At 37.3% G+C, this 24,998-nt stretch overlaps 2 protein-coding genes across 2 annotated transcripts; one reads left to right on the top strand and one right to left on the bottom strand.

The window, feature by feature from the left end:
• Positions 1-5,703: 5,703 nt before the first annotated feature.
• Positions 5,704-7,087, bottom strand: LOC135640127 (dof zinc finger protein DOF5.7-like). The gene has a single exon (XM_065154276.1). It carries the CDS (start codon positions 6,795-6,797, stop codon positions 5,889-5,891), a length of 909 nt encoding a protein of 302 aa, XP_065010348.1. The 5' UTR covers positions 6,798-7,087; the 3' UTR covers positions 5,704-5,888.
• An 8,514-nt stretch (positions 7,088-15,601) lies between these two features.
• On the top strand, positions 15,602-20,763 carry LOC103989041 (uncharacterized). The gene is made up of 5 exons (XM_009407778.3): positions 15,602-15,925; positions 16,018-16,108; positions 17,517-17,640; positions 18,833-19,882; positions 20,062-20,763. Exons 1-5 carry the CDS (start codon positions 15,727-15,729, stop codon positions 20,461-20,463), a joined length of 1,866 nt encoding a protein of 621 aa, XP_009406053.2. The 5' UTR covers positions 15,602-15,726; the 3' UTR covers positions 20,464-20,763.
• The last annotated feature ends 4,235 nt before the right edge of the window (positions 20,764-24,998 follow it).

The following is a 24,998-nucleotide window of genomic DNA, read 5'->3' as shown; positions in this document are numbered from 1 at the left end:
GGAAGTAGTGCATAGCGAAAATTATGTTGGTAGGGGCAGAGGCCCAAGATCCAGATAATGGTGCACCATTTCTAACAAAGTCGGTGGACTTCGGGAGCTACTAAGCGACAGACTGTCCTAGAGCGATGCTTCATCTATGTGTGACCCAAGAGCAGGTGGATGAAGGTCGATTGCCAAAGGAGCGAACACAATCAAAAGTGGAAGAGGCCCTACAATATGTTGGCAGAGGCCACACATGGAGGGATCGCAATCCGAGTTCATCCCACAATGATCAGAATGTAATGGAGATGTCACTGGGAGGCGACATGGTACAGCGGATCGTGGTGGAATAGTTCGTGGCAATGTGATACACACAGATTGGAATCCCGTGAGGGACTATATCAGACGAAGTTATGATTGGGAACTATTGGGAGTTCCACTTCGGTGAACAACATGATGATAAGAAGGGCTATGGATTCAAGGAGTGAAGACCATGGTATCGTAGAGGCAGGTCTTCCGTGCGTGCATTGAATTTTACATCGAATGAAAGCCTTGGTCATCAGTATATGGGGGCTGTGTATCACCAAGGGAAACGTTTGAATGCAAGTACCAGTGAGTCCCATGGGAGGGACTTGATCATGCAAAGGTATGATCGAAGTAGTTGGAGAGTTGGACTGCTTCAGAGCCCATATTCACTTAAGGGATCCCAGCAAGTCAGAGGATAAGGTCGAGTAGACGAACGTTGCTACCAAGGAAGTTAAGGAGAATAGAATTGGTGCAAACCCTACAACATGATGGTAGAGGTTATGCATTAGAGTTGCAGTCTATCTTTCTATCGACCAAAGGGAGCAGCTTGGAGAACATAGAGGTGCTAAAGTAGGGGGTCGAAAGGGGCAAAGAAGCGACGATGAGTCCAGAGGGACTTAGCTACCCAAAACCAAGCATCAGTTAGAATAGAGGTGGACTCGGAGGAGTGCCACAAAGACATATCTATTGATCGTGAAGAAAATGGATGTAGATGTGAGGCGACGGATAGTAGGGCCATAAGCATAGTAGTGTCATGGTACCGTAGAGGGTGAAGTCATCGATCCCTTACTCTCATGGAGGGAGAGAGCTTAGTCATGAAAGGGATCGAGTAGGTGGAGCATGCAGAGGCAAACTTCAAGTACTAAGACAAGGCTAAAGGGCAGAGGCCAAGGAACTTCGTAAGACCGGTGTCAATGAGCTTCTCATTAAGATAGCCGAAAGTGAAGAACTTTGAGTCATGCAAGAATACACGACCAAGGAACGAAGCAGGCAGTACACGGTGTCGTACCTTTGCTACTCAGTGGAGTAGGCGACAGGTTTGATGGAGAAGATGGTACAATCCCAGAGGTGACCAAAACTATTGTAGACTTACTCCAAGTTTGGGTGAAAACTTCCTGCATTCCAGAAGTTTGATGGCATTCAAAATGTGAATCACAGTAGCTAACTCAATGCAAGGAGTGCAAACCCTTCGAGTGCTTCAGAAATGTGAGCAAAGAGCAGGTCAGTAACCAGCTCGATGCATGAAGTATAACCCTTGAGGAGGCGGGTGAAGTCAAGCAACCATTGCCTTCTCAACTCTTAAGAGAATGGGCGAAATCGAGTACCCCAATTCTCTTATCTATCCAGCAAAGGAGCTCTACATAGGTTCGAAGACTCTTCGAAGATAATAGAAGACAATAATTGTCAAATCCTCACCAATAGTGATCAGTACTACTGAGAGTATATTATCCGCTTCATTTCCCAACAGAATGCCAATCGAAAGCGGAAGTGATGTGAATCTACTTGGAACTGACAACTAAGTGAAAGAAGAGTCGATGAGCAAATTTGGTGGAGGAATGACCTAAAACTTCAGAAGTTTGCAAGGCGATGCTCGTTAAAGCTCCAACAAGCACCCACCCAATTCAAGCAGTATGAGGCATTTAAGAGACTGGCGCATAGTGAGGATGGTCTTTTCCTTCATCTAATAGATCCACATGAATCAATAGGGATCAGCACAACTCAACCAATCCCATACTAGAGTCAGAGTTATTGGCGAGTTGAAGTAGTATGGTGGATCAAAAGTTCGATTATTCAACAGCAGCAGCGGAGAGCAATTGAGAGCCAAGAGGCACATTACAGCTAGAGCAAAAGATTGAAGACTCAGCGAAGGCGAGGAGTTGTAGTGTCGGCAAAGGCTTCAACGAGGATGTCGAAGGAATAAGTGGGGGAGAATGTCACAGACAAAATTCTAAACAAGATGTTTGATGTAATACTTGTGTATGTTTGTTGCTTTTGATTCGTTCATGCTTTGCACAATATGCAGAGGGACGGTCGAAAGCTTGGCAACCTTATTTTAGTTGAGTTTGGTGGTCGTTTTAGGCTTGTAAATAAAGGTTGTGTCATGTGGACACTTATGAGATAATTCGGTCTGTAATGAACCATTTTGACCCTTTGTTGTGCAACCGTTCAGAGCTTGTAAAGTCTGTTTGTAATTTACATTGGCTATGAAGTGTTTTCGAAAATGTTTGCTTATAGACCCCGAATGAGGCGCTTTCTCTAACTCGTTTTCTCTTTTGTAGGTCCTACGGGACTATGGGAGGTTTCGGGGAGGTTGACCTCTACGGACGGATACGTAAGGGTGTCGCACGACTTAGGCAAAACTAGCTAAGGCCGTGATAGTAAAGCCCTAGACATCAATGTAAATAATTTCAAGTGGTTTGGAGAGGATATAGAAGATATTTTAAAAGGTAGTTTATGACTTTTATTATTAAGGCAAGTATCACAATGAGTTTCAATTCTACTTGATTTCGAGGTTGGAAGGGAATAACGAGAAATCAACTATTATTGAATGAAAGATGATGAATAACTAAAGCGATGATGCCACATATCTATTAGAGCAACAACCGAAGCAAGAGTAATTATTTGGATGATTTGTGAAGCTGACGGTCATTCATAGATATTATTTTTATTTTGGTCTCGGACCAAGAATGCTCCTATGCTCAAATGTAAAAAGATCCTTTACAAAAAATGAGTCAGAAATTTTTTTAATAAAGATACTATTTTGTTTACAGAATTAAGAAACAGAGATGAGATTCCTTCTAATATGAGGTGTATATAAAATATCATTAAATGTGAAAGTGTTTGCATGTGAATTAAAGTATTGTAGAACCAATATGAGTAATAGGGATTCCGTTACCTTCACCAATGATGATATCTTCATTGCCTCCATAGTTATGAATAGATAAATTATATAAATGAGAGGTGATATAATGAGAAGCGCTAGAGTCAATAATCCAATTGCTTAGATTAGCAGTTGGAGTAGTCATGATATTTGCTTGAGGTCAGTTGAGTGTGACAATAGGCTTGGATCAAGATCGATAAACTTTTATTGTGTGTTCAATTTTATCACAGAGTTAGCAAATGACTTTAAATTTATTGTTATGTTGAGACACTAAAACTGTAGTAGTTATAGTTGAAGTTATTTCTTGACTTTTTTGGATTGTAGTTGCCATCTTAACTTTTTTGGATTGTTTTGGGGGGGGGGGGGGGGTTGGTCCCGTCATTCTTTCTTCTCATTTCAAATATGTTTCATAATCAACCAATTTGTCATATAGTTTTTCAAATGATATCGGTGAGTCACGTGCCTATATTGTTGTAGCTAGTTCCTTATATTCATCTTCTAGGCCATTGAAAGTATGAATAATGAATTCTTTATTACTCAGGGGATGACCTATTAAAGCTAGGTCATCTATAATAACTTTTAAATTTTACATATAATCAGTAATAATACTTTCCTCTTAGGTTATTTTTATCAAAGTAGATTAAATACTTAGCATGCAAGCATGAGAGTAATTCTCGAAGGTGATTTGTAACTTGGACTATGACTTATATTCATCTATGTCATATAGTTTTTCAAATGATATCAGTGAGCCACATGCTTAAATTACTACCGCTAGTTCCTTATTTTCATCTCCTAGGCCATTGAGAGTATGGACAATGGCCTCTTCATCACTCAAGAGATGACTTATTAAAGCTAAATCATCTATAATAACTTTTAGATTTTACATATAATCAATAATAGTACTTTTCATTTTGGTTATTTTCATTGAGGTAGATTAAAAACTTAGCATGAGAGCATGAGAGTGATTCGCGAAGGTGATTTATTAACTTGGATTAGTTTTTTGCTGCACTATTGCATGAAGAGATTAGTAGTGCTATATGCCAATAACTAAGGCTTGAATGACTTATAGAATAAGCTGGTCTCGATATAACTATATTTTGTGGTTATGATTTGTTATTAGGGTTGATTCTTTTGGTACTTGAATATTTTCAGATGGACAATTAAGGGAGCTATAGACATAGTCCTGCAAATCATATTCAAAGAGAAGGTAAACTGAACTTGCCAAGATGCATAGTTACCGCCTTTGAAGAGTTTGAGGGAGATTAAAATTATTACATTAATAAAGGTGAGTCATATAGGTAGAGAGCAAATATTGTTTCCCAAGGAAATAATCATCGCAGTATTAGATCTAGAAGAGAAAGAAGACATGATTATTGGGTCATCGAAGGAGATGGCACGTCAGAGATGGCACATTTTGCAATGTCACCGACGGCTTTGGCACTCTTGTGGTGAGTCACAGGAAAAGATGATGCTACTGAAGAAGCTGACGGAAGGTAGTCAGGAGGAAGCAGTGCTTGTGTTGCAATGATGGCTAATATTATTGATCTAGGGAGGAGGAAGAATAGTCGGTGTAGCAACGAGGCAGTATATCAGCAAGGAGTCTCAATGCAAATTGTAGACGAGTGAAGGAGTCTTTGCTGGGAAAGAATGAAGGATTGATCAAATCACACCACTAGAGAGGGGAATGATTTGTTGTAGATTGTTGGAGGACTGGTCAGATCAGCTAGGTGGATAACCAATCTATCACCAATGGAGAGAGGACTGATCAAATTATCGAGGTGATGGAGCAGATTTGTTGCATAGATCATGAAGGGGAGATTGCAACGATCGAGGAGGGCTCTGGCTCCAGCTTTATCTCCAAGAATGGGTTGTGGGGAGGGTCCAAGAGTAGTAATTAGGAAGGGCTTTGGGAGCAACAATCGAGGAGGAGCAAAGATCAACTCCTGCTTCAGGGAGGGGGGTGTCCGATCTAAGGAAAGATAATAATTAGGAAAGGGGAATGGCTTCAATAGTTGCTGTGGAATAAAATAGAGTAGGCATCTTTGGTCGGCTGATGGGGAAGGGATAAGAGGAGGGAGGAAGAAAAGTCTTTCTCATTTGAAACAAGAGGACTGTGATACCATGTAGAATAGAAAAAATTATCGTGAAGAGGAAGAATTTTATTCATTGAGGTGATACATATTTATATAAATTTTGAGAAAAGGATTTCTCTCAATTATACACTCAAATTACCTACTCAAATTAATTATTTAAATATATGATTAATCTTTAAATTATAAATTAATTAAAAATATAAAAAAAAAATTATTAGAATGTTATTCCATATATTATTTTGATCTTGTATCAGATATCACTTAAGCTCTATTGATAGACAGAGAGTTTTTGGTGTCAGGCTAAACCTATGACAAATCAAAATAGAAGACCTACCAGATAGGGTGGATATTATTATTGTACTACGAGAACTAAAACCCTGCAGAGAGAGAGAGAGAGAGAGATTTGTAGGAAAAAGCAGCAGCTGACAACACATCAACTTCAGCTATATATATATATCTTGACCTAATCATAGCTATCGAAATGGAACAAGGAAGGAAAGTAGAAGCTTAGAATGTTTGTCAGAAGAAGACAGCAAAAAATAGTTGTAACCTTCTGAGCTCTCTAATTGCTTGACTGCAAACGATTACCCATGACCTCAGAGACCTAATATTTCTGGCCTTTTTTGTTTCTATGGCATTGTGGTGAACTGTGGCATGTCACTCCATGCTGGGATTCCATCCCAATAGCTTGCGTTGATGTTGCAGTTGCTTTTGGTACTACTGTTGGTGCTGCTGTTAATTATACTGGTTGAAGGAGGCATGGCGTAAGAGCTATCCAGGAGCCATGTACTAACGTAAGCATTTGATGATCCACTGCCCTCACAAACATCATCTGTAGGTCTCTCTGCTACCCTAGAAGAGTTAAGCTTCTGCTGGTCCGGACCGTAAATGCGACTCTCTTTATGGGCTTCTCCTCCAAGGAGCATGTCCAGCCTCTGCTGCTGAAGCTTCCAATGGAGGTCATTGTTGATGGAGCTCAGGGATTCGACGGAAGAAACAATGTTACCGCTGTTAGCAGCAGAGGATGAATTACCGCCGATTTCATTATACGCACCCACAGCAGGAGTGGCAGCAGAAGAGAATGTTGCACTGTGTGATATGTCCCTGAAGGTGATGAACTGGTTGCTGCTGAAGACCCCTGGTGCAGCTGGAGCGTACTGGAGCCTTGAGACAGGGGGCAGACCTATGTGGAAATCCATGGCCGTCGACGTGGGCACTCCATCGAGAAATTTGAGGCTACTGCCTATTTCAGGAATTCCGGAGAAGGAATCCAACGGAAGGAAGGACGACGCCGGAGACTTGGACTTATTGTTCTTGCGGCAGCCGCCACCCACGGGCACGTTCCGGAGTGCGCCGCCTTTGGTCCAGTACCTTCGGCAGGTCCTGCAGAAGTGCCGCGGTTGGGACAGGCTGTAGTTGTTGTAGTAGCAGAATTTGGTGTTCGAAGAGTCACACCGCGGGCACTTGAGGCCTTTCTCCGGTGGCCGCACTGTCGCGGTGCTCTTGCAGCCACCCGAGCTTTGCAGACCATCAGCCATATCCTTCTTTGCGGGGGTAACGGAGGAACAATGACCTTTGGAGATGGCGAGGGAAATGGATACCAGGAAGGTGGGTGTCTTGTGGTCGTGCTAGTTTTCCTGCGGCGGAGGGAAAGAGCGAGCCCCCTACTTAACGGCTTCATGCATGCATGGGGATTAATAGGTAGAGGGAGGTTTGCTTGATGCTTGTGAGTGCCATCAAGTGGGAGATCGATCGCAAACTGTTCATCAAGTGGCTCTACAATTAGCTTGAGACAGGTGAGCTGAACAGAGACTCTTCATGGAGATTTCTTTTGGGGGGGGAGGGGTGCGGGAGAGAGAGAGAGTAAAGCACGGGAAGCAGCAGAAGCTGAAGGATCTTAATAAAAGAAAGTGTAAACACAGACTAGGAAGAGAGTGTGAGGTGAGTGGCTAAGAAGAGAAAGGAGTGCAGAAATAAAATATCAAGGAGAAAGGAAAGCCATCTGATTCCAACTGACTCTATACAAAAACAAGAGCCATGGTGGGAGTGCACTCTCATACAGAACAAGCTGCCATAAACTTATTCCACTTGCAATTCATTACCCTTCCACTTGATGTGATTCAACTAGAATCTACTGCCTAAGCTATAGTTTCACTGCTGCTTTTTGACCATTATATTTCCCCTCGGCGAACTCCCTACGGTGGGAGGAATCAAAGATAGGAGCAGACTGCTACACAATGAGCAACAGTGTTAGACCCCATGCATCATGGGAGCTTGCAGATAAATAAAGTTCCTGTCAGGCTTGATAAAGATGATGCTCTGAGTACTACTGGGCGGCCACAGCAGCAGTGCAGGCATGCAGCTTTCTCCTCCGAGAACAGAGGTCTTTGTCTCCTCTCTTCTACCCATCTTCTTACACACGTTTAAGAAGACTCGGATCATTAGTAGGAGCACTGTCTGTTCTCCACCTATTCATGTCAACCTTTGCCTCCTAAAATGCTCTTCCATTTTTCTATCATTTGGAATTTGCTGCAGTGACTGCAGGAGGCAAACAGGTACGGAGATCAGAGGGTGACAGGCTATGGAAAGGTAGGGCTTTCCATCTCTCTTCCTACTCGCGCAATCCGAGGAGGGGAGACCCGTGCCTTTCCCTTTCGTCATTTGGATGATATCTTTGGGAATAGGTAGCATCTCAGAGCTCGGCTTTTCCCTTGGCTGACGTCGAACAGGGACGGAGGATCTGCCGCTCAACAGTAGAGCCGATGAAGCTATTTCAGAAACGGCAGTGTACCTCATTCCACCTACACTGCCATCAGCATCGTGTGACCATCAACAATGGCTTCTGCATTAATCCGGGAAGGCCAACAGTGCGTGCAATTGGAATGGTAGTGCGCCAATGCCGTGGTGGAGTTGGGAATTGGAAGCTCGTGACTACAGGAGCTGGGATTCTCGTGAAGGAAGAGGCCGGAGCTCATCAAACGCATCATCTAACTCATCCACTAATCATCATGCTCCTTCTTATCATGCCATTTGTTGCGTTGGTAGCAGAGAAGGAAAAGGAGAAGCTCCTGCCACACGATCTCAGGGATATAAATGCCATCTGGGTGAGCAAGTTGGCGACACCGAGTAAAGGGTGCAAGTGCACGCAGGATCCGAGGGGTTCGTTTATGACAGTGATGGTAAAGATACATAGGACTGACACAACAAGCTGACCTCGCTTCAGGCTTGTTCTTCTTCACGAAAAGAGCCCCCCAACCATGGCAAGATCCACTTATAATGAGAGGAAAAACAAAAGAAAGAAATTTGGTATACGAACAAATATAAGTAGATCGTAACATATAGCGAAATTAAATGAAAATCACAATCAAATAGGATATTAAGATTTACATATAAAATCCTGGGTAAAAATCACAGGTAAACCAGAAATAATTCACTATAAGAGTAATGAATATATAAATCTCAGAGTATTTTGTCTAAAACCCAAGCAACAATCTCAAGAGAACAATTGAGATACAAGGATTATGTCATTATGCATAATATCCAAACTCTCCATAAGGATTTGATGAGATGATTGAGAAAAGTCTCTCTGCGTTATCCTTATCTCTGCGTTGTCCTTATCTTCTTCCATTTCCTTCTCTTGTTTTTTTATCTTTTTCTTCTATTTTTTGACTCAAGTTGTTGCTGCAATTTTCTGCCTCGTTGTTGTAGTTTTTCTCCCTATTTTCATAATCACCACACCCCCCTATTAGATCTAGGGTTAGATTAATGGAGAAGTGGGCTATGGGCTATTAAAGCCCACTATAAGTTGAACTTGTAGGCTGTCAACCCAACATACAAGAACTGGAACTTTGTGTAGGAGATTTGTAGGTCATTATGATGTGCAACTGGGGCCAAGCCTTCAACTGGGGCCAAGACTAGTGAAACATGAACCTAGGAGTATTGAGTATTGGGGCCAAGCCTTCAATCAAGTTATGCAAGAACCTAATCCTAATCATAACTTTGGTGGAACTATTTCAATAAATAAAGGCCTAACCCCAACTTATTATTAAAAAATAAATATGAAAAAAGCTTTCATATACTGAAATGAAATAGGCTGATGGAAAATAAAACATAGATTTTATCAATAGATAATAAATTATAGATGATTGGATGATTGATTAAAGCTTGATTTTCTGATACCTTACTTTTTCATCATACTCTATAAAATGAACTTCGAGAAGTTTATATTAAAAAGATCAATCCATTGGTAAGATTTAATTTTTTTCATTGGTTTATTGATGATATATTTTTTTAAATAAAGGATAAGTGACGAAGACGAAATTCAAACTTAAGATTTTATAATAAACTATCAAATCTTTATTAACTAAGTTGTCTTGATCCCATCCAAGTAGTATGAAAAGGATAGGAAAAAAATTTGAAGTAATTATTTTACTTACTAAAAATTATTCCTAATAATATTTGATATCCTCTAACTAATTTAAGAGGATTGTGTATAATTTCATTGACCCTGATCAGTGGAAAAAATATAATCTGCCATTATGATTTTTCTTGTACAACAAAAAGGATTTTTCAAGTAAATTGTTATTTTGTGATCTGTGATTTTTTATCTCATTATTTTGATTGTTTATTTGATTGATTTGAGTGCTGCAATTTCTTATACCTCGATATTTGGTATTAACATATCTTGTTTAAGTTACATAAATAGAAAAAGAATAAAAATCCGAGCGTTTGGTAAAATGAAATTACAAATAGTTCTCACTTAGAAGGTATCAAATATTGTCAAGAATAATTCTTGACTTAAAAAAAAATCACTTATATGATTTTCCTAATAAACCAAGAAAAAAGATCCGATTTCACCATATAAATAAAAAGAAGAGTCTTCTCAAAGATCAAATTGGTCGTACTACAACAAGATATATCTCCATCGACGAGTTATAGTTAGGTGTCTAATCGTAGCATCATCTATATCTATGGTTAATATGAGAAGAGGTGCCATCGGGATGGCATATGTATGTGGTTATACCGACTAAAGTAAAAATTCACATTACTGTAGTCATAAAACGGTAGTGGTAGATAAATAACACTTCAAAGAATAACTGTAGTACTATAGATTATTTTACCTTGCGATAAATATAATGGTGTATTTTTACCCTACAAATTATACTGCAGTAATAAATAATTTATCCTACAGTTAACGAAGAAAATATTAAACATATTTAGCCTACAACAAATAACATGCAGCAGTGCAGCAATGGTATTTTTAACTTGCTATCTGAATCAAGATGATAATCTTGTAGGGACATACCAAAAAATTATGAAGATCAAGATTGAGTCAATTATAGAATTAGTCATTGTTTTTTTTTCCTCGTTTGTTTCTTGTATATCCAGTTAAGGTGATGGTTTAATTTATTGAAATCCATCCTAATGGTCGTATGGAACTTTGGGTAATTAGTTAAAAAAATAATATGTTGGGCAGTTAAAAAATAATAGAAAATATAATTTATGTTATTGTCGAGATAAGAATATTGAGATGGATATGTAAAGTCATTAGGAAGATGAGAAAGAATGTCTAGAATGATACGATCATGTACTTTAAAAAAATATATATAAATGTAATAGTTAGAAAAAATAAAATGATTAATATTAGTGGTCGAGATAGAGTAAGATATAAAAAAAAATCTTAATAAAAACTATAAATAAAATTTTAAATACTTTAAACTTAACTAAGAATATAATATTTTTATAAATCTCAAATATAAGGGACCTACGATCTCAAATAATCATACAACACTACCAAACACTTTATATGGTGGGTGTCATACTAAGTCAACCAAAGCTTATGAGTCAAGTCAGAATTTGAATAGTGTGCACTGAACGCAAAGTTCTTTTATTTTACTTCCAATCAGATTTTTATTCTTTTTAAGAGAAAGATTTATATAGTTTAATATTTCTTGTCTATATCTATAGATAAAATTAGAAAAAAATATTTTCTCATAATCTCCCTATATGCACTAGAAAGAATTTTAGGAGTGCTCAAAATATTTCCTCATATCTTACTCTTATTAACACCTAATGATATATGATATATGATATATTTATGAAAATTAAAATTCTAATTCATAAGGTTTCTTTCCTTCCCAGCAAATTCATTTCCATACTGGGATTCCTTGGAATACTTAGGCTCCAAGAATCCAAAAATATTTTGTAACCCAACAGATGATAGAAGTTGGTTATAGAAGAAGCTGCTAATGATCAAAGATAGGTGCACAGATTTATTAAGATGCTCCTACAAATGCATGAGTTGCATATGTGATTGCAATTCATCAATCATAGACAGTAGGAGATCTGCAACATTCTAAGTTTACCCAATTAGTCATAGATCTGAAGTTTATCCAAAATTTAGCTTCCCATGGCATCATCATCTGTGAATCAAAGCTTTACACAATCTCGCAGGTCTTTCTTTTCTGTGGATTTTATCCCATGCACACCTGATACTGAAACTATTAGATACTGCATTGATTGAAGGTTGTATCTGCCATGATGAAGTGGCAGTCATCACCAGGGAGAATGATCATTGTGATGACAACCATGATGACACGAACAATAAAGAAAGAATGTAGCTATTTACAAATCTTGGCTTCTAAGGAATGGCAACAGGATATCTCTTGTGCATATTTCATTCTCTGCAAGGTGATGGCATAAACCCCACTACCATTCTCTGGTTTTGTGGATATAAAAGCACCATCCACTGCATCATTCTCCTTTCATGCTTCCTGGATCGTGGTGACAAAGTTCATCAAGTTGGACTTCCACATGCAAACTATTCCATCCGCTTGAGATGAAAGAACGAAAGGAAGGAAGCAATGTTGGACTTTGCATTCGAATCAAATACAGATGAGAGATCCATTCAAAAGCTAATGTGGTAGTTGGAAATTTTGGTGGAAAATTAATGAACTTTAACGAAGAATAGTAGAGGAGAATAATAAATACACTCAAAAGTAAAGACTTTCATTCATAACAATCTCAGCTTACTTTTGAGACTATTATTCTTGCTTTCACAGTTCATGTTATCAATGCCACTCCAATCTATTTCTTCTATGTCACCTGAGATGACACCTACATGTTCTGAAAGAAAGCATGATAATTAAGTAATCAGAAAGCACTTGCATGAAGCTAGTTTAGGTTTACTGAAAAGCCAACACATCCTTACATGAGATCTCTTGTTTAGTTGGTGGCAAACATTTCCATTAGTTTAGGATGATGGAAGTGGTAGAGACTTGAGAAGGAATGGAAAAGAAGAACCAAGCTAATTAAAAGCTAAACCAACATCAGTAATATAATTTCATGTTTGAAATAAGGATCTCAATGCTCCATGCAATTATTGTGATTAATTTTTTTGTTGGACTTTGGTGAATGGCATATGTCTACAACTCTTTAAATTAGTGGAGAGAGCAAGTACTAGTTTCCAAACTAAATTAATGATTATAATTCAATTATGTCTTTGTCTCTTTGGGACCTCATATTATTTCAATTGCCAATGATGGCTTGGTTGGAGCAATGTCACTTTCAGAGCTGCATTTTGATTTGAAAGAAAAGACATTTATGCTTTCTACTTCCATTTTGTCCCCATGGGCTATGGCTTTTGATGTGAGTGGCATTGTGAAGCCACTAAAAATAAACTACTACACTGCTGCAAAAATAAAAGAAATTAGTATAGAATAAACCTAATTCAATCTAATTTATTGGATCAAACAACAATAATGTCTTAATTATTTGGGGTCAACAACATGAATACTTTTTTCATTATTAAGTTTTGTATAAGACAATATCCTTAATTAAATCAAGAATGTTTAGATTTTCATTTGTAGATATTATCATTATAATCTTTCCACATCTCCTATATCTACTTATACTAAGACTACTAATTGCCCCATCCTATTTAACTACAAGATCTATAGACCTTGTTAAAACATATTTCTTCTTTATTTTATTTCCTATTATAGATATATTTAATTGTAAATTTATTGGATGTAGACACTAAAAATCCATGCATTGATGTAGTTATTGTCCTATAGGAGAAAAAAAAAAGAGCTAAAAAGAAAGAATTGATTAAAGTCAGTTGGAGTGTCACTCTTTAGATCTTGTTTTGATGATCGATAGTGATCATGGCAATTGCATACATTCTATTTATGTTGTGTATGACTTGGCAATATCCATGCTCAAGCTTAATGTTGATGCTACATTTCTCTTTCTCCTTATTCTTGCTTAATTAACAAAGGTGCTCAAGAAATGTCATAGAGATTGATGGTAATGCACACCTAACATTCAACATATCTGACAAATTAGTCTTGAAAACTTCATCCCATGTATAGTGATGATAGCAACTATTTAATTTAGCATTTCTTTCTTTTCTCTCTCTTAAGAAGAACCATTAATTTGCTTCTATGGTCGATCTATTATCTAAATGCATGGACTTTAATAAATATAATCGTGGCAAAAGGTTCCTTTTTCATTGCATAAATGCCGCATTAAAATTAACAAAATGCAAATATCTTTTTTTTTTCCTTTAAAATGTCTATATGCATAACAATATTTATTTTAAATGTTATTATGATATAAAAAACTGTCCATTGTGATAAAAAATGATAAATCATCAATGTGCATAAAATACTGCCGATAAATTCGTAAAATTAAAACAAAATTACAAATGCACCTTTGGAGATGAAAATGTTTTTATGTAACAATTAAAGGTTAGCATAATGTCAACGGTAATACCATATAAAGTGATAAATGATCAATGTGCATAAAACAACCCCGATAAATTCGTATAATTAAAGCAAAATTACAAATGCACCTCTCCATAATTTAACCCATGCCAAAAAACTTTGAGATAAAAACGTTTTTATGTAAGAATTAAAGGTTAGCATAATGTGAATGGTAATGTCCACTGTGATATAAATTGATAAATGATCAATGTGCATAAACACCCCATAAAATTAAAACAAAATTACAAATGCACCTCTCCATGATTTAACCCACACCAAAAAACTTTGAGATGAAAATTCTTTTATGTAAGAATTAATTATATGGTAATAAACAAGTGGTCTAAGGAAAAAAAGAAGAAGAATATATTACATTTTCTCGTCGATAGGACTAACAACTAAACGAAGTTTTGTTTGTCTTGCTATGCTCCTCCTCTTATGATGAGGACAAAGAAGTTGCTCAATTTCTTGCCTCCTACTAATAAAAAAGAAATATTTCCAATTCAATACCTAAAAGAGATAAATATATAATTAATTTGTATGCATGTACATATGTAAAAAAATAAAAAATACATTAAATTTAGCTAATGATAAGCCAAGAATATTTGCATCAATATCATTACATTTAAGTGAGGCCTAACAAATTTAAAATTCTTAGGTAAAATAATATCCATAAATACAAACAAGATAAAAAAAATAGAATATGTATTTTTTTTTTTTTAAATTGATCAATCTCTTTGGTTATTAAGATTCACTTAATACAAATAAAATAAAAATATTGTTTATGTGAAGTTAATGCATAGAAAGGATATGTAGCCTTTCATAAACTACATTAAAAGTCAATAATTGACCATCCATGATCAGTCTCGTTTTGCCATCACCCATTATTTGATTTCATAAGAGTATATATGCAACAGAAGTAAAATAAGTATACCTTACATTTTCTATCTAAAATTGTCAAGCAATGTTCCCAAACATACGAAAAATAAATAATGTCCAAGTAAACTATTATCCTTATCCAAATTAATGAATGTGGATCCAAATTAATACATACATATATATATATATATATATATATATATATATATATATATATATATATATATATATATATATATATATATATATATATATAATCGATGCAAATTCATGGAATGAAAAGAGGTGCATATTTTACTTTGTCAAAAAAATTTCAATTATATTTGAGCAAATGTTTCATTAGCAAAAAGGAAAAAAAAAAAGAAAAGGCTTCATTATTAATGGAAATAGCTAACCAAATGCTACCGTTAATGGTGGCCGAGACAACACTGCTCGCGCGACCGAGCGTCGACTAGCCAATGGGAGACCGTGCTTTGTGTGTTTGGTCGCTGGGGGAAAACACATAATCCCAACTTATGAATCCAAACCAATGGATAACTGCCACGTACTATTCTTAGTCCTTCTACCCAATTTACCTTCCCCTCTTTTTGCTCCTATTTTCTTTAATATATATATATATATATACAAAGATTTACACATCTATCTATCTATCTATCTATCTATCTGTAAGCGTGTATATAATAATAAAACAATACATGCTTTCTCCTCCTGTCGTTGTTTAAGAGTTTCTTCTCTTTCTTCTCTCGCTCTCAATCGCCTCCTACTCTGGATCCGATCTTGGAGGACCCCCCTCCACTCCGACGACGGCGATGGCATCAGCGCTCACATGAGCCGCATCTCCGAGGACTCGCTGATCTCTTCGAGGAATTCTCCGGCGGCGTCGTTGCTTCTCCGGCGCGGGAGGAGCCTCGTCAGCGGAGGGCGGGTGTCGGCGGAGGGGGACGGCTTGGAGCTGGATCTTTTCTCCAGAAGCCGCATCGCTGGCCCTCCGATCGGATCTGCCTCCGGATCCGACGTCCAGGAAGGTCCCGGCTGTTGTTCTAGTTGAATTTGTTGCTTTTCCCTTCTCGTCGCTGCGTTTGCCGATTCATCTTTTTTCTGCTGGTGGTGGCCCTAGGATCTAACAAATTTGTTGGGGAAGCCAAGATTGGGAGGATCGGCATGGATGATTTGCTGGATGCCGACATCGGGAAGCACGATTACGATTGGTAAATATTGCAATTTGAAGCTTTTTCTAGATTCTTGGTAAGGTTTTGTAAGATTCCTGAATCATTGATGTCAAAAGCCGTGTTTTCACTGAATCATTGATGTCAACTTTGTTGTATGTTTTTTGGTGAGTTGGATGTTTTAGATATATCCCCAAGTTGACATATTTAGAAACTAGTTATTACTGGTGCTGTTTCAAATAAAGATTTACTAAAGGTCAACAACATCGATAGAGTGTGAAAAATGCAACCTTTGGTAATTTTCAACCATCTGAACTACCATGCCCATTCGGGAAGGCAATGTTGAGTATTTCCTGATTGGATCCAGGACAGTGTGATTTAAGTACAAGCGTTTATAACATAATATCAGATGCTCAAAAAGGATCATGTTGAGATTTCTTCAGACATTTTGACAGAAAAATGACAGTGAAAGAATGAAGATCATAATTCTGAGTTCATGATGTTAAATTGTTATGTAGGAGCATTCTCCCTTTACTGATAATGTCCTATACTGTGTCTTTTCAGTGTCGGATAAGGAAGTTGCAAAACTGGCATATTAAACCCTGCATGTCTTCAATGAGAATGCTTTCAGTTAGGCATGACTAGGAACCATCAAATGAGTACAACACGTCCAATATTTACCAAGATTACATCAGATGGAAAATACAATTTCTCCAAAAGACAATTGGAATAGATGTGTAAATCACAATCTTAATATTGTATATGAGCTCTATGTGGGTGAATTTTTGAAAGGTCCATTGCATACAGTGTAATCTTCTCAGAAATAATTTGAGCCACTATTGGTGGTAACTAAAAAATGTATTTTTCTTCCTAGGAAATGAAATCAAATATGCATGATTTCAGGGATTTCTTGTATTCTTGTATCATCCTATGCTAGTTTGTATTTCACCTTTTTCCAAATGTCCAGACTTTAGATGAAACTAAATTGTGCAGTACTCCAATGTTTCTTAGTATATTAAATATTGATCTTAAAGAGCTACGTATCTTTTTATCCATCTCTAAATTAAGCTTTCTTTGCAGTTCTATCTTTACATAGTGAACAGAATTACAGTCCTTCTTGTGGCTATAACTAGTCTAAAATATATAAAAAAAAAGATTTTGTGTTTAACATTGTATCCAATAAGGTGTATGAGGCACTTATAACCTAGCAAAGCTGAATTACTTGCACTTAGCATGATCAGTTGTGCATGTTATAAACATATTTGAGTTTAAGAAATATTCATCTTCACTTTAGCAACTGTAATTTCTCCTGTCATTAAGATATTGATGCTGCTAGAACTAAAATTCTGTATTCTTTCTTTTCTTTGCATTACCAGTTGACTATTTTTTATTGACATCATTAATGAAATTTGAAGCTGATTACTTGTCAATTCAAATTAACTGTTAACAGGCTTCTAACTCCCCCTGGAACACCTCAGGCTGCTCCATTGGTTTCTAGTGAGAGTCAGTTACCTACTGTGGCACCTAAGCGTAGTTCTACTGCTAGATCATCCTCAACTACAAGAGCATCTAGGGTTTGTATATTCTACAGTGGCATTTACTATTTCAGTGACATTCTTCATATATTTTTCGTAGAAGTTTCTTAGTCAAAATGTTTGTTCATCCTTTAATACCATAAAGCTGATATGATTTGAGCATGTTATTCTTTTAATATGCCAATTTTTTTGTTGAATCTAATTAGATGATTGGTGAGCCTCAATGTTCATGACCAAAACTAGAAAATTTCTATGACGTGAAAAGTTCAGAGCACTCATGTCTCAGTACTAACCTTCATCCTAACGCTCATTTCCTTAACAAATGTTGAACTTCATGCTTACCTGCTTGTTTGGACCAGCATCTAAGATTTATTAGATTAATAATTATAATCTCTTGTAAACTCTTCACTTAGTTGGATTCATATGCATAATTTTATGATTTCTTGGACCATGTAGCTTACCTCAAATAGTTGAGACATTATAGTTTCTTATTGTTATTATTGATTGCATATGCACAAATTACAGGAGAATAATTCTCCAAACTTAGTGGTCTTCAGAATGGTTATTTAACATGCAAGTAGCCTAAAGAGGAGGCCTTTACATGCAATTAATCTATTTAGGCAAGGCTCTTGGGATGCTACAATACCTAATAAGATGGTTAAAAATTGGAGCACTATATATATTGCTGTTAGTTTCTGAGTAATTTTTATTTAATTTCTATTCAGGATATGGTTTCAAAGCATACCTTTCATTTTGTTAAAGTAAACTTACTATTACTCATCTTAATTGGATTGAGTTTCTTTATATGATGACACATATTTGACTTGCTATTTAGTTATTGAAAGTAGAAAGTTTCATTGCACAATGTATCAATGAGTTTTCTTATAAGAAGCTCATTTTTTTTACTTCTACTAACATTTTCTTTTTTGGTTGTATTGGAATCCATATATTTTCCTAGGGAACCCTTATGATAGGGTAGGAATCCAACAAGTATCTCATATATTCTTGAAAAATTAAAGAAATTCTTAACTTGAGACAAAAATTTATTATAGAAAAAACTCGTAGGGCTAGAATCAATGCATTGATTTTCTCTGCAATCATTTTGCATCATGTGCTTTTTATGATGGATACCAGTGCACAAAATCCCTTGATCCATTTGTTGTTTGTATATATAAAATGCTAGCACAAGGGGGTCTTGATAATGCATCTCACTCTTCTATCTGCTGTGCAGCTTTCTGTTTCTCAAACGGAGAATGGCCATTCTGTAAGACCTGCTAGAAGTAGTTCGGTCACTCGTGCTTCTGTCTCATCTAGCTATGTATCTAATAACAATCGAACCTCAGTCCTCAATACTAGCTCTGCTTCGGTCACCTCAAGGCCATCAACCCCAAGCAAGAGACCAGTTACCCCTTCAGCTGCAAAGTCATTGACCCCAGTCTCTCGTCCTGTGCCGATCCGTTCATCCACTCCTCAAAAAACCCGACCAACCTCTGTCTCTCCAGGTCTTAAATCTGAACCATCACAGAATTCTAGGCCTGCAACTCCAACCTCTAGATCTCAAATTTCTACCAGTGTAAACTCAAACTCTAGTTCCATAGTAGCACGTTCAACTTCCCGGCCGTCAACGCCCACTCGTCAGCCCATTGCTCGAACAACAATACCAACCTCGACTGTAGGGCGGTCCCCATCTGTTGGGCGTTTGCCAGTTAGCAATGGTCGAGTTCCACATTCAACATCTTCTTCTCGCCCCAGCTCTCCTAATCCACGGCCTCGGGCTCCAGTAAATTCAGCATCTTCTTCTCGTCCCAGCTCTCCAAATCCACGGCCTCGGGCTCCAGCAAATACAGTATCTTCATCTCGTCCCAGCTCCCCAAATCCACGGCCTAGGGCTCCAGTGCGGCCAATTAATCTCCCAGATTTTCCCAATGATGTGCCACCAAACCTAAGGACAAAGTTGCCTGAGCGTCCTCTATCTGCTGGCAGGGCACGTCCAGGAATGGCACTTACCATCCGAGCTAGTTCGAATTCTGAACCAGTGGTTCCTTCTGTTACAAACCGGAGGCTATCTTTACCAATTATTTCTCGGAGCAAGTTCCCAGAAAATCCACCAAAAGCTCCTCTACATAGCAATGGACACTATGCTAATTCATCTGATAACCAAAAGCCTGTGAGTTCTGAAGCTGGACCTCGCAGGAATATTAAACCGGTTTCCTCTACAGAGAACACCGGATTTGGAAGAACAATCTCAAAGAAGTCACTCGACATGGCTATTAAGCATATGGTATGCTCCAGTTATTTTTATGCATGCGGAAATTTGAATTAAGCATTTAAGTTTCCTGCAAAAGAGTTTCTGTTTCCTGCTTTGTCTGCAATGAGCTAAAGCGGGATAATGACATAGTTCATAGATGCTTAATATATAGTAGATCAAACTTCTGAGGTCTTCTTTATGTGTGGGTGTAGGACATTCGACAAAGCTTGGGGGGCATTCGGGGTGCATCAATCTTTCCTCATAGTATCCGGTCTGCAGTTCCCAAAGGTCGAACTGCTCGAGTGTCAGAGACCATTGTTCCTGTCACTAATGATGAAATCCTTGCCGAAAATGGTAGTTATGATGGAACCTCTGGGGACTTCAATGGAGGCGTTTTGTATAACATGAACACTAGTACCAAGTCTCCAGACAGGGAAAACCTTATGAGAAGGGAGAGAATGAATGACATAGATCTATATGGTAGCTACAGGTACGATGCGATGCTGACAAAAGAGGACTTAAAGAATGCAAGCTGGCTTCTAAGTGCCGATGATAAATCTGATCAAGGCTCTCTGTTTGATCACCGATTTGAGCCTCTTCCGGAACCTTTTTGATCCTCTATAACAGTTTGGTTCTTGTTCTCTGTGCTCCGTGCATTTGTGATGGTTGATTGGTGATATGCTGTTCTGTTGTTTGGTAACCCATGTTTTATCAAAGGCTTGTTTCTCTTTATTACTAGAGGCTGTTGATGTGGATATATGTTTTATCCAATTGATATTAACAGATCAGAATACCTGATCCAATCCACAATGTAATACATATTCCATTTTGGTTCCTAAGACTGATGTTATTGTCAAACATTGGTTTTATTGTAATGGCTAATTTAGTGGACTGGTGACAGTTTCAGTGTGCCATGTAGAACCTGTTTCATCGTAGCTAGCAGAGTCTTTATACATATATATTGGTGATGTAATAGTAACAATATAGATATGTAAAAACATCCACTTGTTTTCACTTCTGGTCACTTCCATCGATTAGGTTGTCCCCAGGAATTCAAATACTTCACCACAACTCCCTAAGGTCAAGCAAAGACTATATTATACCTATTTATGTTACCTATCACATCTTATCATGAACATCAATAATGCCCACATTTTGTAAGTGTTAGAAGAATCATTATTGAGATCAAAATTCATAGGATGAGTTGATTCCTGATTGAAAGTTGAAACAAATGCCATCTCTCTCTCTCTCTCTCTCTTTCTTTTATCTTTTTTCACAACCACTAGAGTTAAGAATAAGGCCATTCCCAATATGAATGCAATGGATCCATATTGTACTTCTCAGTTCTTAATCACTGCCGTATAATACTACTAATCACTGCATGGAAATTAGGTTTTCCTCCTTGGTAGGGCTGAATTGAATTATAACTGTTCCTTTGACAGGAGTGAGGTGAAAAGATGGCGCCAGTTCTGTTCTTATGGTATCTATCTATTATCCAATATGAATGCGTTGTTGATGAAGTGTGTTATAAATGCTTCCTATCAATTACCTAACAGGGATGAACATGTATCTACTTTGTGCATTTCTTCACAAGGATTTGAGCTTCAACTGGAAGAAGAGAAATTTTATATTGTCCAGAAGGTCAAGTTTTGGTCAACATGTGGTGTTCATGCAAGTGATACACATAATGAAATTTATTTTTGCTAGAACAATTAAGTAGGAAAACTTGGGAAATCCTGTGTGTTATTGATCAGTGGAGCACAGAAAAAGAATGATTATTATTTCCCGCATGCTTCAACCAATTTCTTCCATAATTTATATATTATTTCTTCCTATAATCGTAGCACTATCATATGAATATTTTATCCTTGATTATCAAATTATTCAAAAATTTAAGTTAATTGATAAGATCGAGCTATTCATTTTTATCATTAGTACTCCCCCTATTGAGGTGGCCGAATATAAATTTTATTTTAAGCTTATTTTTATTTTAAGTTTTAAGAGTCTATCAATCCATTAAAAAGCTTAACTCAAATAGAAAGTGATATGATATGTTCAATTTATATTCTTAATATCCCCCAAACCCATCAATCTCAATCTCTTGCAAAAACAAATTATGCTTGCGACCGCATATAAAAAAGTTCTCCTTTTTTATCAACTAAAATACTCGGTTTTCAAAATTAATATTTTTGTTATTTATTTTTATTTCTCTAATTTTGTAGGATTTAGCATTATTGTGCAATAAAATGGTATGAGTTTATCAAGAAGCAAAACACATTATCTTAATGCCTTCAAACCTTTGCTTGACAAGAGAGCAAACTCTCATATCTACTGCTACTATATACCATAACTTTCTTTTTTCTCCTGAAGTATTCTATAACTCTTTGCCACTTGCTCAAAGTATGGAGATTAACTGAGTTCACTGACAATGACCCCATGGAAAGATATCACAAAAGGAAGCAGCAGCAGCTCATGTGACCAAGTTTTCATGGGAGTTGTCCTACAGTATCAAGGACCACTACTAGCTTGTTGCTACCTACACTGGCTAATATATGCCATTAGGTCTAAGGCAGTTCAGGATTTAAAGATTACACTACCTTGTATTGTCTCTGCATGGTACATTTTTAGAGAAAATTTCATTTCACATCCTTTTTTTGCAATATTATGTTGATAATTGCATTTTTCTTCTCATGTTAATATATTCAAAAGTCAATATTCTCTTGGAATAAATGTATCTTATTATTCAGGGTTTCATCTACCAAATGAACATTTCATCACATCTAATGAAAGGTAAAGAAAAAAAAAAAAGGAAACAAGTGTTGGTATGGTTTTTACATTGACATGTCATGAACAAGCTCAGGAAATGATCCCATGTTGTTGAAGCTTTACACTCACTAAAATGCAAACAAGGATTGAGGCAGTTGGCAAAACAATTGCTACAAAATGACATGAAGTGTGGACCAGCTTGGTTGGAAGGGTACATGCAACAACTAGCAAAAAAGATGACTCAGTGCAAATGGTAAAACTTGTGTAAGTTAGGGCTCCCTTACTCTTCAAAGCTTCCATATGTAGTTCTCAGATTAGACCACAAAACCATGTTTGCAAGCATGAAACAATCCCTTTAGTATCAAGTATTCTAGTTCAACTCAGATTGATTCATTCATGTTTTGGAAAGTGTCACTGGCATCAGGTGAATGTATATTCTCACCTTTGTATTGCAGCACATGTTCTCTACCCTACAACAGTATAGCATTCATTTGATGAAGTTAATGTTAGTAAATGAGCTGAAATTGTTTGGTATGATGAGTAATTCTTTTGCCCCCATATGATCATGCCCATGAGTGAGTCAGGAGTTGCAAGCCGAGGGAACTAAAGTATGTGTACCTACCTCTTCTGCCAGTGCCCTAACTCCAAAGCATATACACCTCAGTCAAACGCTCATAAATATCCTCTGTGTGTTTGAGTTGTCAGAGGAAATCTTCCAGAACAGCTGGAGATTTATCTCTCCCTCACATAATTAAACTTGACAGAATTCACCTAGGAGATGCTGAGCACAGATAAAAGGTTTGGTCACCGTATTTCTCTTCCTACCATGAGGAGAATAATAAGTGGACTCAAAGAAAAAAGAAGATTAACTATCATCCTCAACTTTTGCATGAAATGGTAAGTTGTAGCACTCTCTCCTTTTCTCTTCATCTTAGTAGAAAGCTAAGTGACCTACAGTACTTGATGTTTAATTCATATCGGTGAGGTAGCTCAACATAATTAAGCAAGTGACTATAAAAAATATACTTTTCTCTAGCAACTCTACTTATTACTTTAGACAGTTAAAGACATCGATTTCAAAGAGATTGCTAGGATTCATAGTGCTTGTTTCTTCTCATCTTCTCGATACCAATAAGATCTAAAAAAGACTAAGATTATTGTACTAAAGGAACATGCATTTTTCTTATTATGGAGCCATGAAAACCCCCAACATCAAATACTTTTCGTTTGCAAATAGTGAATAGGGGGCTTTTGGGGGATGGGGTTGGCCATTGTCATATGTATCAACACAAAATCCAGGTCTGTCCTTAAAGCAACATCCGTAGTCTAACCTTCATATGTATTAGCACAAAATCCAGGTGTGTCTTTAAAGCAATATGCTCAAAAGCACAGCCATTGTCACATGCCCAACTCAAGTTCTAACCTTCATCTTCATTATGCAAGCAACTTGTTTCACAGTCCAATGTCTAAAGCAAGGGCTTTGGACTTCATCTTCTCCTACTCGCATCGTCATACACTGTAATCAGCTAAAATATAAACTTCCATCTCTCTTCGCAAAAGCATATGTGAAAATAGTACATCAAAGATAAGAAATCCAAGTATCATCACTGGTAAATGAACATAATCACCACCATTTGCTTTATCATCAGCTCCTAAACCTAACTCATATAAATCACTTAACTCTCTCTCTCCGATATCAGTGGTCACAACGCCATCAAGATTCCCTACTGGCCATTGACTTCCTTTAGCTGCACAGTGTTTAGAAAAAGCCAACGCAGCTTCTGCTTGCCTACTCCAATTCTCTACTGTAGCATCACTAGGATTCAAAAGGATACATCCAAACACACACAAGATCTCAACATGACAACATCTAATAACAATACCTATGCTTGACCTGCCCATGTAATCTTTTCGACTCTCTCTCTCTTTTGGTTTGAGGTACAAAGAATCCTCTTAGCCTTTTAGCCAATGAAGCCAAATGGATGGGATCATTTCCTCTCGTTTTGCGCACAAAAATGTGTCGGTCATCATCTCACTTCTGGGTGATGTATTAGATGTCATTTCTTCAAGCCCCCAACCAATGATGGGTTGTACTCGTACTATGAGCTGCTATCTATTCCAAGATGCAGCTGGACCCATTCAAATTGACGGTCATGATCACCTCAGTGATGGTAGTCGCCCATCTGATGGCCCTTGCTTCGCTTCTCCATCACGCTTGATGCATGTGACAGCTCGAGCATGCCAAAATGGTAATTTTGTCATATTACGAGGGCCTTTCTGTAAAGCTGCCCCTTTTAATACCCTTCTTCCCCTTGTGCAAGGTGTTCGCCGAGACTGAGCAGCTTCGATTCGTGCTCTAATGGCGGACTCGGTTGCTTGAGGA

This window comes from Musa acuminata, chromosome BXJ3-6 (genome assembly GCF_036884655.1).
Source record: "Musa acuminata AAA Group cultivar baxijiao chromosome BXJ3-6, Cavendish_Baxijiao_AAA, whole genome shotgun sequence".
NCBI classification, from domain to species: domain Eukaryota; kingdom Viridiplantae; phylum Streptophyta; class Magnoliopsida; order Zingiberales; family Musaceae; genus Musa; species Musa acuminata.
This window is presented reverse-complemented; position numbering and strand designations above follow the sequence as displayed.